Source organism: Amblyomma americanum, chromosome 1 (assembly GCF_052857255.1).
Source record: "Amblyomma americanum isolate KBUSLIRL-KWMA chromosome 1, ASM5285725v1, whole genome shotgun sequence".
NCBI classification, from domain to species: domain Eukaryota; kingdom Metazoa; phylum Arthropoda; class Arachnida; order Ixodida; family Ixodidae; genus Amblyomma; species Amblyomma americanum.
This window is the reverse complement of record NC_135497.1, coordinates 111,623,623-111,639,160: the sequence shown is the minus strand read 5'-3', so window position 1 is coordinate 111,639,160 and position 15,538 is coordinate 111,623,623. Positions and strand designations below refer to the sequence as shown.

Genomic DNA, 15,538 nt, shown 5'->3' with positions numbered 1-15,538 from the left:
ACCCTGACCCCCCAAACGAAGCAAATTCCGTTTGGGACATATCTTGAGGGGGTGTGACTCGACAACGGGTGTGTTCTTCTTCGCTTTATTCGTCTAGTAAACCAAACAGCTAACGCTCGTTGCTTCAACGTATTCCAGACGGTGGCGGCCTTTTTTATTCCAGAACATACTGAAGCTAATTCCTCATTTGAACCAGCATTGACCGCAGTAGCGATGCACGTTCATCGTGCACAAGCATAAACAAACAAACTCATTTAAGTAATCTCGAAACAAACTAAATCTTGCTGTATTTTCATTGCCTTGTACGAGCTCAGATTTTCTATTATTGAGCGGTATTGCACTTTACATTGTATTTGAGAAGCTCATTGCATTTTTTCTGTGTGCTTTGTCCGTTGGATTCCTTGGTTTTTTTCGTGTGTGTATTTTACCCTCGCGTTGTATCCCGCTCTTCAATGATATGTTTGCGCACGGATACCTTGATGACAATCATTAGAATGAAAGAGGAAGCATTTCTTCTCTTCGTTGATCTGTCATAGGAGTTCCGAAGAGACACAAGTGCAGAACCTTTTCAGGGCATAATAATGTCATCTTAAGGAAGTTAGCCTGTTCTGAAGTTTACTTTGCAAAACAGCAGTTAGCCTACGTCGGAGGTGATGAGTGGCTTTTCCCAACTCGTAAAGACGTAACTGATGCACAATTATCTTTCTGTCGCACTCCTCCAGTCCATTTGCAGCATACATGCTTCTAGCAGACCAGGGCTGTTTAGCGTTGTAGCTTACGTCCATGAGCGGTTGTTAAGTCGCCTCACGTGACGCTGTGTCTGACATCTTTCACTCTGCTCTTGCGGTGCACGCACACGTTGGTCCGAGGCACGGTCTTGCAGCGCAGCGTAGCACGCGCGACGCTGCAAGGGGGCCGGGCGCACGTGGCGCCGGCCGCAACATCAGCAGCGTGGTGCCCTGACTGAAGCGCGACCGCGGCCAAGGAGGCGCGTGACAGCCGTGGAAGCTGTCGCTCGCGGGCGGCGCGGGAACGCGGCGAAGGCGTGGAAGCGGGCCGCACGCTTTCGGCGGTCCCCCTCGCGAGGCAGGGGCGCGTCGAGCCAATGAGCGCGGCGGGGCGCCCCGCTGGGGAGACGGCCCAGCGAGGGGGGAGTCGCCAGTCGGGCCAGCGGCGGCCGGCTCGCGCCAAGTAGCTAGCAGACCGCCAGCAAGCAGTGGCCGGCATGGAGCGACGCCGAAGGCATCGCCGGTGGTGACATGTCTTCGCCGGGTCCCGCGGGAGGCACCCCCGCACCCGCGTCGCCCGAGACCCGGGCGGCCACGCCGACCAAGCCGTCGCCCTTCTCGGTCGCCTCGCTGCTGGCCGACACGCGGCCCAGCGGACAGCTGAGGTGGACGGCGCCGGCGTTCGCCGCCGGAATCCTGCACGCGGCTCCGCGCGACCCGGGCCTCCCCTTCCTGCACGGGCCGGTGGCCGGCGGCGGTCCCTTCGGCTGGGCCCTGCACGCTCCCGGCGGCACGCAACCCTGTGGGCCCTCCTGGTTCGGCCTCGCACCACACCACGCGCTGCCCAGTGAGTCGGCCCTCATACCGCGCTGACAGGTGTTGTCCGGCCAGCCGGCTGCCGCGCGCGAGGGCGTCAAAGCAATCAACGAGTGGCCCCTCCTTGTCATACGCTATTAGCGCTGCTCGTCTATACCTTGAAGCCCTCTGCACTAATTTCGAATGGCTTTCACTGGATTGATAAAAGTTTGTTATCAAGTCGTCCCTTTGTTCGAAGCATGGGAGCGGCGTTTATTTCAAGAAGCTAAACCGTGACAAATTGGCGATTCTTCATTTTGTTAGGCCATGGCCTCTGCATTCGCTCCGATTAATGTCACTGCGTGGTCCGAACCCACTTCTTTCCTTTGTTTCTGCGTACAAAAGTAGTGATCTATTAAAATGTTTCCGCATTCCTAAAGTTGCTTAACCTAAAGTTGCATGCGTTGACGCATGCGTGCGTCAACGACGCTAGGCAGCCTGCGGCGCGGACACACCACGGAAAATTATGTTCTGTTATGCATGATGCACTTCACAGCAATGCTGCCCTAAGTGTGACGATCAAGGGAAGTAACCGCTGATTGAGGTTTGTGTCTTAACCGTAACCTCAATCACTGGTGCTCGAACGCTGCATACCCACGGTTTTTCTAATCATTGTAGAGAGCTTCAACGTTTACGTACTTTGTGGAAACGCGAATTTTGCCAACAGCACAAAAGCGATTGCTCAGTGTTGAATCTTTGGACGATGGTCTAAACTGTTGAGTGTCTGCGCATGATTTTATCAACGTTTCAGAAAAACGTTACCTTCTACTAAGATATCTTTTCGGTCTGCAGTGTCAGCTTGTATGCACCTACACTCCTTTACTAAAAATGAGCACTCGGTAGTCTCAGCACCACACACTGTACAATGTTTTCCCGAGGCTGACGTCACTCTAGAGTGGTTTGGCCTTTTTCTGAGCATGGAATGGAATGAGAATGCAGTGCTGAATCGTCGGCGATGGAACCAAACGGGAATGCAGTTCGCGCGTTTCGCGCGGAATCGAGCGGGAACGGTATTAGGAAAATAGCACTGTAGACTTCTCTCCGAAATGCCAGACGCCACTGTCCCAACGACCTCTGTCATCGCGTGACTATAAAGAGATCCGCGTTTATAATATGGATCACTGCTGCAGCCGCCACTGCAGCAGTGACTTTTGCTTATTGCAGCCAGGTTCTTAGGTTATCGTGGACCTTACGTAACAAGCTTCGCGGCGAAAAATGCTCTATACAATCAAAAGACGTGGGCTCTGTAAGGTATTCATATATATATTATAACAGAAATAAAACCTGTGTTAGGATAGTTGCAGCGGGCCAAAATTAAAGCATTAAGTTGGAAGCAAACAATGAAGACATCGGCTACTCTAATAAAGCTGTTGCGCTCACTATCAAGCATCTCTCGTACGCTCCAGTAAACAGACTCCTCCCAAATGATGAAAGGGAGCAACAGCACTCATGTAGAGATTTCGCCGTGTCAAACAAATATGCAAGCAGTAAAAACTGAGCCGCGCAAGCATGCGTGACTCGCAGCTCGCGAAGTCCTCCCTCGATGAAAGCACGCGCTGCTGCTGTTGGGCGCATTATGAATTAATGACAGCGGTGCTCGCGCAGGACCTAATTTTTTTTTTTATGATCACCTCTTTATCAGAAAATTTTCAAACCAGTGTTTTCACAAACAGGTATCTGTAATCGAACTGCTGTTTTAGCCTGAATGCACTGTCATGCGCAAAAAAAAAAGTGCGTGCGGTACGTGCTTTCGCTTGATTGTGCTTTACTGCCCCAAGAACAATTAGTAGTGTCAAGAGGTTGTTATGAAGTAATATGTTAATTGGCACCCGGAAGGAAACCTCACAAATGATTCACTGCTTTAGAGAAGAGTAGTATTTCTTGTCTGCGGTGTGATAAAAATGTGGCACTAAACTTCGGGAAGATGCTTCGATCGGTATTCTCATACCCAGATACTCGAGGCAAGCTTGCATAGATCTCGTACGAGTTGTTTATGAACGCAATTTTTTCACATATCGTAGAATTCCACTATAAAAATCAATATATCCGCACGTTCCCCTCGAGAGGCTTGTATTTTTTTTCCTATTAACGTTTTTGCTATCGTCAAAAACGTTCCCCGTTGCTTTTCTATGGCAGCCTTAACGATTCCAGAGAATGACAAACTCTAAAAGAAAGTTTTTGCTACGCATCTGAAGACTAGACAATCACCTTCAATATTTCCATAACAGTGTCTTACAGCATTTCATAGCAATTGCCTCGCAATTAAGATGGACGTCCAAGAATCCTAGACTTAGCCAAATAAAGCGGGAGTGCACAGTGCATGCGCGGCGTTCATGTATGAGCATGCCGAGATGAGGTGGTGCTGGTAAAAGTAAGGGCGCGAAATAAACGGCACCAATCTCAAATTCACACTATACATGACTGCTCTAGTTCTTATTGTGAAATTAGTGGCAATAATTAAAAATGCATGCCATTATTTTTACAATATGTACAGTACCACTCACTGCATTGTACCTTAGACAATGAATTGTTGTCCCCTGCTATTAATTTTCTGGTCCCAGATTACGTGAACATTAAACTCCCTCTGTGAGCGATAATTCAGGAAGAAAACCGATACTGTTTCACCTTCACCTGTTCTGTGCACAATAGCGTCGTTTTCGCGTGAGGCTTTTTTTTTTTAACTTTCTTAACGATCTGTACGCTGGCAATTTTAAGCTATTATTATTATTGTGTAAAATTTAGACATTGCGGCAAGACGGCGCACTTATTGGCGACAAAAGATTCACCGCTGTCTTACGTCGGCGATGAGTTCTGGAATTGAGCATAAGCGAATAGAGAGGTTTTCAATACGCCTCCACCCGCACTTGGCGCTTTATTTTATTTTTTCATACTGCAGCCCCCCGAGGCAGGAGTGAACAAAAAAGGGACGCGATGTTCAAACTCATTAGTAACAATCAACACTACCAGGAAATTCCTTCAAAGGCAAAGCGCTAGTGGCTCCACGCAGCAGGGTAGCTCCAAATTTCCACGGTATGCGTAAACTGCGTAGAAATGTGTGACGGCAAATATCAAGAGGTAAATTATTGTGCTTAATAAGGTACCTTCTATATGATAATGCCTCAGAAATTTGCAAATACTAGTTCAGTGGCAGAAGTCGCCAAGAGTTAAAATGTGTAAGATTTTTCCAACACTCAATAGGACAACGTGTAGAAAGTAAGAAACTGCTGTGCGATACATGCAAAGCAGAAAGATTATAGAAGAGGCAAAGTATGTGTCATGACGACGAAAAATTAACCATTGCAGCCTTCCTTTCTGTAGCAATTGTAACTCGTTAATGTCAGCTAATCTGTAAAAATTCCAAATGACACAGCCAGACTGAAGGGATCAAATCTTTGTGCTTCAGCAACTTTTTGTCTTGCGGAGCAACGCGAGAAATGCCGCGCAGGTATCCCATACTTTGAAGAGCTTTATTAGAAATTAGCATCAATGTTGTTTCGACCATGATCCCTGCTAGATTATACAACGGTTACAACAGCAAAAAGAAGCACTCTTGTGTGTTTGTCCCCTCCTCCCCCGCTTCTTAAAATTGCGGTATGGCCACCTGATAAAGAAAATGTTTTGGGCACAGACAGGATTTTCTTGGCGATCTATTCAGTTTTCAAACAAAAGCTGTTTGCACGTGAAAAGTGACTTTTCTTAATCGCGCAGCCAGAGTCGAAGAATTCACCAAATGAAAGTAAAGTTAGCGCCACTTTGTCAAGGAGCACATTCAGTCGCATTTTATCTTCTCGCTTTTCTAAAACGACGCGCTAAGATATCGTGCCAATAGTGAGATGGCAGCACTTTTATCGATGATAAACGCATACTTCTTCCGGTACTGTTCTTAATGCGTATCTATTTAACTATTAGTGCATCAAAACCACCTATCGACGGCGTCCTATCAACCAAGAAATGTCTTGGTGATACTAATTAAAGCAACCTTTTCGACTGTGCAGGAGATGTGCGCTGACTTCATGCTCCTCGAAGCGTTGTTGCGTATGCTGGGGAGAATAAGACAAGCCTTAAAATGCGGGGTGTATTCGCGCGTATTCATTGAGGAATAATACTTTAATTCTAAATATAATTTATAGTGGCCCCTTATAATGAACGTATCCTTGCACCTAAAGAATGAACAGAGAAATTTAAAAACTAAATTCAGTCATTTACTCAAAACAATAGAGTTTTGTAAAATACGTGAAGCATATTGTGCGCTACTTGCAATGGTACACTGCAAACGGAAAAACTCCCAGAAAGGAGTAAATGGCTCGTCGCCTAGCGCACTCCCGAAAAGGTGTTTCATTTACTCCTCAAGACAGCAGTATTTGCTATACTCTCACGTACGGAGGAGTAGCTTTGGTGTTCCCTGAGGAGTAAACTTATACTCCTCTCAGGACGGGGGTGCTTTTTGGAGTAAATGTTCTGATCATGAAGGAGTATTAGTGCTCCTTTTAGTACCTGCTTTACTCTCACACACGGAGAGGTATATTTCGTGTTCAAAGTACTACAAATTTTACTCCTCTTAGGACAGGGGTTCCTTTTGGAGTAAATGCTTTGATAATCAAGAAGAATTAATGCTCCTTTTAGTACCTGCTTTTACACTCACGTACAGAGAGGTATCTTTGGTGCCCAGGCGAGTATATTTCTTTTGATGAGGAAGCCCATTTCAAATGCACTACTCCTATGGAAGCCTTATTTTATAGCTTTGTGTTGCAGAATAAATGCGGCAACAAAATTGCTGTTACTGATTTCAAACAATATTTTATTAAGTACAAAACATTCCAGCCAGGTGTACTGGAGCTTGCTTTCGATGTTTTACAGAGAGCCAACGCCATGGCCCCTGTAGAGAATAAGAGGAGTGTCTTGACCCACGCTCTCTCTGGGTATTCAATTTGAAATGCCCAAACGAATGAAAATTGAGATGCCACACTTGCAAGCAAGCAGAGCACGTTGAAATGCTTTGCTGTCAATATACAGGAATGCCATGCTATCTCTGGTTAAAAGGCACGATGTCAAAGGAGGCTTCTTCTGAAAGAGAGATTAGAAGAAAAAATAAGCGCATTAACAGAATCACACCTCTAAGCTTGAAGTATGGGGTGCTTCAAGTGTAGTTTAAGTCAAGCTCACACAAGAAATTCAGAGTACTTTTCAATAAGCTAGGTATTGTTGATGTTTAAACGTTTTTCATGGCAAAGATGAGCTAGTAGGACATAGTATCTAATCTAGTAGCTAGTACATATCTGTACCCTGTCGGATGACAGCGGCTGAATGCGGTGATCAGGGTATCACGAGTTGCAGAGATCCGCTTTCGTAGCCGTTAAGGCAATACGGCGAATGGAAAGTAGTGTAGATCGGGAACCTTTCCACAATAATGCATAAACCTGAAAGAAATAAAATTTTCTCTGAGGCACTTGCGCATTCGCATTGCCTTTGGCTGCTTTCCTGCGCTGGAAGGGACATTGTGATATATATATATATATATATATATATATCACCTGCCCGAAGGTTCCTCACGCGTTCTGCTTTGCACACATGCAGTGGAAGCTTGCATGCAATTTCCTTGCAGGTAGAACCCGCAGCCGCGCATTTTGAGGGCGTCGTCATTCTGGGTACAGGTGAAAGGCAAAGCAAGGGTGGCTACTGCAGCAGAAAGAGCGAAACTTAATTGTAATTTCTTTGGCATTGTTAGGAATAGAAAGAACCCTACCATCAGGCCGCTCCTTCCCACACCCACCTCTCTTCTGTCCTGCTTTGCCCGCACATTCCTCACATCTTAACCATTCCTGGCCAGAGTTCAAAAGAAAACTTTCGACACAAGTCTGTCTGGTTGGAAAAGGAATTTAAGTCAGAAAAAACGCCAACTAAAAAAAAGAGAAAAAAGAAACCAGCGTTTCGGAAACTACTCGGTTCCTTCATCAGGTGTAACTGCGGGCGCGTTGCAGCTAGCTTTTTTTTTTAAGCCGTCGGTTATTCATCCGCCTGGCCACTGGACATAGACCGTGAATTTGGGAGAGGGGGAGGATTTCTGGGGAGCGGTTAACATTGCCCCGCGTCTGCTGAAAATTCCATGACTCAAGTAAGGGTCTTCTGAGCGGGCGCGGCTCTGTGTCCAGCACAATACTTCCCTTAAGTCAGTCTTGTCAACCCACCGTTCTGTTGTTTGACATCCGCTTTGTGCTGCTTCTTTCTTTCGGCGAAATGCTTGGTTTCACCGCTGTACTACGGCAAGCACTTCGAGCACAGGAACTTGCATACTTGTGTATGCTTTATTCTTTTTCTTTCGCTGCCTTCCCGGGATCGGCAGTTTGAACCAACACGCTTGCCTCCACGAGTTTCACATAAACGGAAGGTGTTTGGAAACTGGATGCGCAGAGAAAACTTCTTTCCACATTTTAATGCGAGTTAAGAGCTTACAAGATACTACATTTTGGAACTGGAGGTCTCACGACACCATGTCCACTGCCGAAAATCGCTGCTACGTTATGAGACGCCACCAACCCAGAAAATGTAACAATTTAGGCAATCTCTTTGGGTGCTAAGGCACCGCCATGTCCTGTGCTACGATAACAAAGAATAAAATCGCTTGGTTTGTTGGCATCATAGGCGCCTCTTAAAACAGGAAACGAAGCGACCGATCAGGGCACGCAAGGTTTTGTTCGCATTGCTGTAATAACGTGACCAAAATTCACGGACCCCAACGGCCCTGCATTTTCACCCTGCTCATTGCCTGTACAGCTTTTCCATATTCATGGCGCGTAAATACATGAAGAAAATTTGATCCCTAGGGAAACTGATCATACTTCAATTTGTGCATAGTAACGTAAAAAGCCGCAACTGTACTGCCACACTTTTTTTTTTCACCCGCGTACAACAACAAATTTCTCAGATACTTACTTAGTGGCCGCTGTGTGAGTTGGCTCCTTGGGGCGATGACGAGGCCTTTCGCCTCTGTGCACCCGGCGTTCACAGCAAGTCTTCGCACACCGAAGAGGGAGTGGCGTTAAGTGCGTGCGCGTCTGTGGCATCAAAGGAGAGTTCAAAACTGCTTACCCCCATGCACGACGATGATAATCCGGTCTTTTGCATCCCTGTAACAGCGAACGAACCAGGGGCCATGGGTGTGGAAAAAACTGATGCTTCACACACACACCGCCATGTCGACGCGGCGAAACGGCAGCCGCCAACATTTGTATGCTGCGTAGACAAGGAATGAGCAGTCGTTGCTTCTGCAAGTATTGCCGGCTTGAGTGAGGCGTTCAGTGCAGCATGTTGCTGCCAAGGTCGATGATGTCCAGTCTCTTGTCACGCAAGCGCGTGCAAAGGAGCGAGCGGTAAGCTGGCGGCTGCGGGGAGGTCGACGCGTCACACACCGCCATGTTGGCTGGACCGAGCTAGGACATGCTGCGACTGGACCGAAAATATCCGGTGTAGTCGGTGAGGCGGCAGTGTGATTTTCGGTCAGTGCTTTCACATGCAACACCGAGACAACGAATTCTGTCTGAGGGACAGGCAAGGTTTCTTGATGTTTGCATAGGCAACCCATTAGTAAACGCGACATAAATCCCACACGGAATGTGTTGATGATTTTATGACCAGCGTATTTTTAGATGCAAGGCAATATTTCGAATGCTTTGATTAGAATAAGCAGATTTGCTTCCACCGCGGCAACAGCTCCCACGTGACCCCACGTCGCACGCCGTTTCGGCGCTCCCCAATGGTCAGTCGCAGAACGAACACACCGACACTGCAACTGAATTCCAACCGGACGGATCTCGATCGCGAACCGTCTGCGACTAGACTGACGGCCCTCCCCAGTCGCAGACCCACAGAATTCGCAGTGTCGCAGACGAAAATCGCATGCATGTGAAACGGGCCTAAGCCTCTCGCGGACTGCCGTCGCAGGCGATGCAACACCAAGCATTCCGCGAACACGCTGGAGGCTTCAGAGCCATAGTCAGGGCAGCACATTGCTGCGCAGGGTGGTGTCGATCCGGTGTCTAGTAGCATAACAACCGTGCACAAAACAGCAAGAGCAGAGGCGAGAAGCGAGCAAGCAGCGACGAGCGAGCCGGCGTCGCCACCTGCAAGTGCAGCGAACCGGAAGCTGCCACTAGGGGGCGGGCAGACGCTAAGGAGTGTTTACAATTCCCGAATGAGTATTGAAAACAACGTACTCCTGTTTTGAAAAGTAGTAAAATCATATGAATGCTTTATTTTACTCGTTGATTTCGTGACAAGAGTAAAAAACCGGGATTTCCTCATTTTCACCACTTACAGCCGGTCCCGCTATTTTCGATAAGGAGTTTAAAAGCGGACGGTAGCCATTTATACTCCTAAAAGAGCTCATTTATGTTTACAGTGTACTACTGTTCTATACGAGAAAAGTTGGACGTTGTAGGCATACGTAAATCTAAGCCGTACAGCTAAGCATGTTTTGCCTTTCTGGGCAGAAGCAAGGATTGGACGAACTTGCTGTGTTTTATGCGTTTTCTCAATACTTGTCTCCAGCAAGCAAATATAATGCCACAATATTTTCAGCATGTTTTGACCGTCAATGTGAATGTCAAGCGTAGACGTAACGTGATCAGCCAACGTTTAGCTACCCAATCGCTTGTTTATCACTCTCATAGCTGAAGTACGCACGTACACTAAATTTGTCACTCGGCTGACGTCACCCTGACAGCATCAAGGAAGTATGGCGAAAAATATGGATGTTTAACATAAGTACAGAAGAAAGAGAGAGGTCGTCCTCATAGACGAGTGATAGTGATCCTTGCTCTGTGCACGCACACTCATCGTTATGCAGAAAGCCTCGTCGGGGCGCAGAGCTGCGTTGTACTTGCATGCATAAAATTGCGCTAAAGAAGCCATCTTCTTGCTCCACTTATCACGCATGAATGATGTGCCCGCGTCAGTGTACTAATTTCAGTAGATATTTCTGTGCTGAAAATGTGATTTATTATCATTGTTGACGTAATATTCAACCGCTGTCTGTAATAGGTGTTTCATGCTTCCGCTATAAAAATTTTGCGCGCATAAAATCATGGCCAATAGCACAAAACTCTTCTATAATGTAATCTTTAATGTGACTAATTGCATGGCGATAATTTCGCATGAATATGTTGCAGCGCATGAACAAGCGTAGTAAATGCGCAAGCAGAAGCGAACACTCGACTAGAGACCTTTTAATCCTTTCAGTCAAAAACAAGTGTTCAGGGGGAAATTTTCAGTTTTCAAAGTTTCGGTAAGGATCATGAAAAGAATGCTCAGAAAAAATTCTGAACCTGCCAAATCATTAATTATGAAATCTATTTTAGTTCATCCTATATGTTCAGATTGTGACTAAAAACTGCATTCTTTCATATTCTTAATTATACATCTTTTGACTAATTCGTCGCATAAGAAGCCGCTATGTAAATAAATGAGCACATTTTAACCCCTCTAAAGAGTTTATGCTCGCAAAGCAACCAAGCGAATCAAGCGAACAGTCACTGGCTCCATACCAGAGCTACAGTAAAACTAGAAAACGTCCATCTTTATAACAACCTCTGCATTCATTTCGTATGCTTGACTTGACGAGGTCCTATGCTACAGAGCGATTTTCGTATACGTTTATTGCGTCGACATTTGCGGATATTATGCTTTGCATACGAGGATTTGACTCCGCTAAAACTTTTTTGGGCGAGTTGATGCATATCGATGTTGTAAAAAGTTTTAGCGAATACAAAGACTACGAGAAAGACGACACACACACACACAGGTGCTTGCGTGGTTGTGTGATCTCTGTCGTGGTCTGTGTAGGATTGCGCTAAAACTTATTACAAAGAGGATTTAGAATGTTCAGTTTGAGACTATACAGACGTTGACGCAGGGACTGAAGGGGTTATACGCCTTATTTCATGTCGCATACTTGGAAAGAACAGGATAAATCTCAACTTCTACTCAAAAATGGAGGTCCATATCTCTTGAGGCCAGCGGTTATTTACAGTACCGAAGTAGCGGGCTGTAAATCAACAGCTCTGCGGGGATGATAATGCGTTCGAGAGCGTGACGGGCTTGCCTCCCTCCAGAATTCGTAAGCGTTAATTGCGTTTTCGTGCTATCGTTCATTGTCGCGTGTAAACAAGGCTACAAATTTATAGCTACAGTGAACCATCAAATGCCATTCCTACAATCTTTAGATGTGTATAGCTTTCGGAAAGACACCTCTTTAAGCGTAATTACTCCCTGCATAAACTCCCGACTATTGCAGTTGAGTTTAAGCCATAGCAGCGAATCCCTACGATTTTTTTTCTCTGCGCGCACGCTTATGTGTTTCCAGGTATGCACAATAGCATTGTTATTTTTTTGACACAGAGACGTCTGCGCACTACAGACCTCGTAACAGTTATTGCCTGCACTTAAGCACGTGGTCTCTATGTTTGTGCAGTGCCTCATGACAGCCACTGGCGTTATCGACGAGGCTTCCTGTTCGGTCAAGCGTTTCCCTGCTTCTTCGCTCAGGATGTGTGCAGTTATGTGAATAGTTCGGTAACGGGCACGGTCTTTCCCGTGCAGATTTGCCGAACACACTTGGATTCAAAGTGGCGTTAAGCATGCACACCGAGGCAAACTCGGTCCAATTTTTGTTCTTATAAAATTCGATCAGCAGCGAAAGAAGTAAGTATTTGTTGCCGAGAAAATTGGACGAAAATTAATTATTTATTCTCGCCACTAGATTCAAACCCATTCCAAAGATGATGACGTCGAGAAAATTATAGAGACTCTGTGATCACTGACTGGAAGTGGATGGTGGTGTGGTCCAGCCTCAGAGATCTACAACAAAAAGGAAGACGTCATCGCAGTTTGCTTGCGAAAACAGCTTATGGCGGAGTTTTTTTTTTCTCTTTTCTATGGCTTATAAAAGTTCCGTTTTATTCCGGTAATTAGTCGATAAAGGCCAACTTAAATTTGTGTTTAGTGCTAACACGTTTGAACGCAAGATTTGCAGTCTAGTGAGACTGTGGTTGAGAGGTCGAGGTTGTTTGAGCTGCTGGTGGGGTTATAGCCTTGCGGATTAGATCTGCCGGCAGTTGCTCCACCGTGGCGACACTTGAATGCTGAATATGGTCCGCGAAGCAGGCACGTACCTGACCACTGACTGATCTGCATGGATGGCTCCAAACACAATCACCTATAGCTGTCGATAGTCAACTCCTGCTCTCACTATATGGAGTCCAAATCCGAGTCCTGGAGGAACTTTAAAAGAAGACGTGAAGCCTTCTTTCTACGCGACTGTTTTCCGCGCGGTTAGACAATGTCCCGAAGGGAACTGTGAGGGGCTCCTGTATTCTTGAGGGAAGCGAACAACACACACCTTTCCGCGTTGTACACTGGACAGCACATAAGGCAATGTCTATATCACCGCACGCACCACAGGTGGACCATAGCGGAGACGATGCCAGACCCGTCTTATGCATCCACGCAGGGGTGCAAGTTGCAGTCTAGTTATTGGGTGAACGACCGTTCTTTATTTCCAATGGGGTATAGGCGTACACGCTAGAAGAAATGGGTCGGACTCAGGCGCGCTTTCACGTTACAGCCTGTTAAGAACGCTTAATAACTGCAACTAACAACGACCGCACCAGTCGCTGGAGTGCTGATACCACCTACTTACGAGGCTTGCACTTCAGACGTCAGAAAAATGCTTGCATAATTTAGAATTATGTGTAGTAATCAAGAAACCCTCTCACCTCGTAACTACATTTTCATCCATCACGTTCAATCCATCACGTCACCGTATTCGCTAAATGTTGAGAAATACACCGTTTAAATACTTGCGATGATAAGAAATTTTTATCTCCCTCTACCATTTATTTAATTAAACACTCGACTGAGCGGTCACTCAGCCGAGCAGCGGACGGAAAGCCAGTGGCGGGAAGGAAAAAGCGCTGGCCCAAGGGAAGCCAACAAGTGCACGCTGCCTTTCTGTCCCTTTCGTCGTTGCGCTCATTTGCACCAGTGTCCGTCCGATGTGCGCTTAAGTAGTAAGTTGCTAGGAGAGCGCCACGTGAAGTCGTTCAGCTGAACCCTCAGCCCTATCATGTCCAACACTCTTGGACAAAAATTTTGAATATTGAAATATTGTAAGGTATTGCAATGGAAATATTGAAGGTAGTGGTCCATTCTTCCGACGTGCAGCAAAATCTTTCTTTTAGAGTGTTTCCATCAATCGCATCGAGCAGTTAAGACTTGCCGTGCAAAATCAATGGGGAACGCGTCTGATGGCAGCAAAAACGTCATTAGGGAAAAAATCAAAGCTTGCCGACGGGAGATCTGCGGATGTATTCATTGTAATAGTGAAATCTTACAATACACGAAAAAATTGCGTTTATAAACTTGTTCCCGATTAAAAATGCTTTTGTCCAGAATTTCTGGGTATGAATGGGCCCTGTCCTGCAGTGGGAAATAAAATAAACAATGCCAGAAGCTGCTGAATGGGCTGTTTGTTTTAGCTTGTCGCTGTTGATCACAAGTTCTGGCGCAATAAATTGTCTAAAAAAGTTTATATGAAATTACATCGCCTGGAATTTCTCCATGTTCTGAGGCACTCAAAACGCCTGCACGGCGACGGTGATTGCCATCAACGCCGCACAGAGCGGCCCCCCCGTGCACCATTCATGCTTATCTGGAGCAATATTGCTCGAAGCAGTGGCGGTGTGTGGCGGTATAGCGACCGTTGGTGCATTACGCGCTACTTAATCTCTGCAAGAGAAGCGTGGTGTGTGGTGTAGGGGGGTTTAACGTCCCAAAGCGACTCAGGCTATGAGGGACGCCGTAGTGGAGGGCTCCGGAAATTTCGACCGCCTGGGGTTCTTTTACGTGCACTGACATCGCACAGCACACGGGCATCTAGAATTTCGCTTCCATCGAAATTCGACCGCCGCGGCCGGGATCGAACCCGAATATTTGAGGCCGGCAGCCGAGCGCCGTAACCACTCAGCCACCGCGGCGGCCATAAGAAGCCGCGGGTTGCTGCAAGAGAAGCAACCTGCGGCTTAAAATCAGCACTAGTGTGTTAAGCCACACGACGTTCAACGCTGTTGGTAATGTTATATGTCATTTTCTGCCACTTTAAACATAATGGCGTTCTGCTTTATATATATAGTCGAGGGAACGCGTATAGAGCAGCCGTTACGTTTGTTGCGTAACATAACGGTTACGGTATTTGCAACCATTCTTTTCAAGAATAATTCCTTTGCCTCGTTTCTATTGGTTGCCGCAGCCTTTGATAGCAGAACCGGCGGTATGCATTGCTTGCTATCCCTCAGCCCTAACGCCAGAGTGGTAGCGATCAGTAGTGGTCGAGCGAAGGAATTGAATCGCAAAAAGAATCGTTACAAAATATGGTCCAAATTGTCATGCGCATTGCTAGCGCACGTAGCATGCGTCTTATATAATTTTTTCTGCATTGTATGGAGCAGAAGAAAGCCTTCAACTTTGTGGAGTGGGTACCTGCGGGCGTCGACGTTTACTCAAAGCCATGCTTTAAAAAAAGAAAAGCCTCGCTGCACTGCCGGGGTACAATAGTGAGTTCGACGCACTATGTATAAGCCACAAGCAATATGAGCATCAAAAAATCACAGTGCAGCGATGCCTGTGGCGCTAAAATTTTCGTTCGACACTGAAAGAATTAACAGCACTTCTATATATCAAATTCTTGGGCTACAGGCGGTCCTTTTAGCAAAGTACTGTTCTTCCATATAGTAGGATTCAAACCAAAATAATTGGAACAGTTCATTTGACATGAATAACGCAAAACACATGTTGTTGTTGTGGCTGACGCTTTATGCGAACGCTTGAAGACAGCATTAAATGCAGTTCGATCACTAGCTTACCGGTTAACTTGAATCATTGACTACCTCATTATTGAATTCTGA

The 15,538-nt window shown here is 46.2% G+C and overlaps 1 protein-coding gene across 3 annotated transcripts in view; it reads left to right on the top strand.

The window, feature by feature from the left end:
- The first annotated feature begins 1,176 nt into the window (after window positions 1–1,176).
- The window catches only part of LOC144134915 (homeobox protein MSX-2-like), a 67,889-nt gene continuing 53,527 nt past the window's right edge, over window positions 1,177–15,538 (top strand). For all 3 annotated transcript variants that reach the window (XM_077667723.1, XM_077667735.1, XM_077667729.1), the window contains exon 1: window positions 1,177–1,575. In XM_077667723.1, coding sequence (XP_077523849.1) covers window positions 1,260–1,575 — 316 coding nt within the window. In that variant the 5' untranslated portion in view covers window positions 1,177–1,259. The remainder of the gene's footprint in view (window positions 1,576–15,538) is intronic.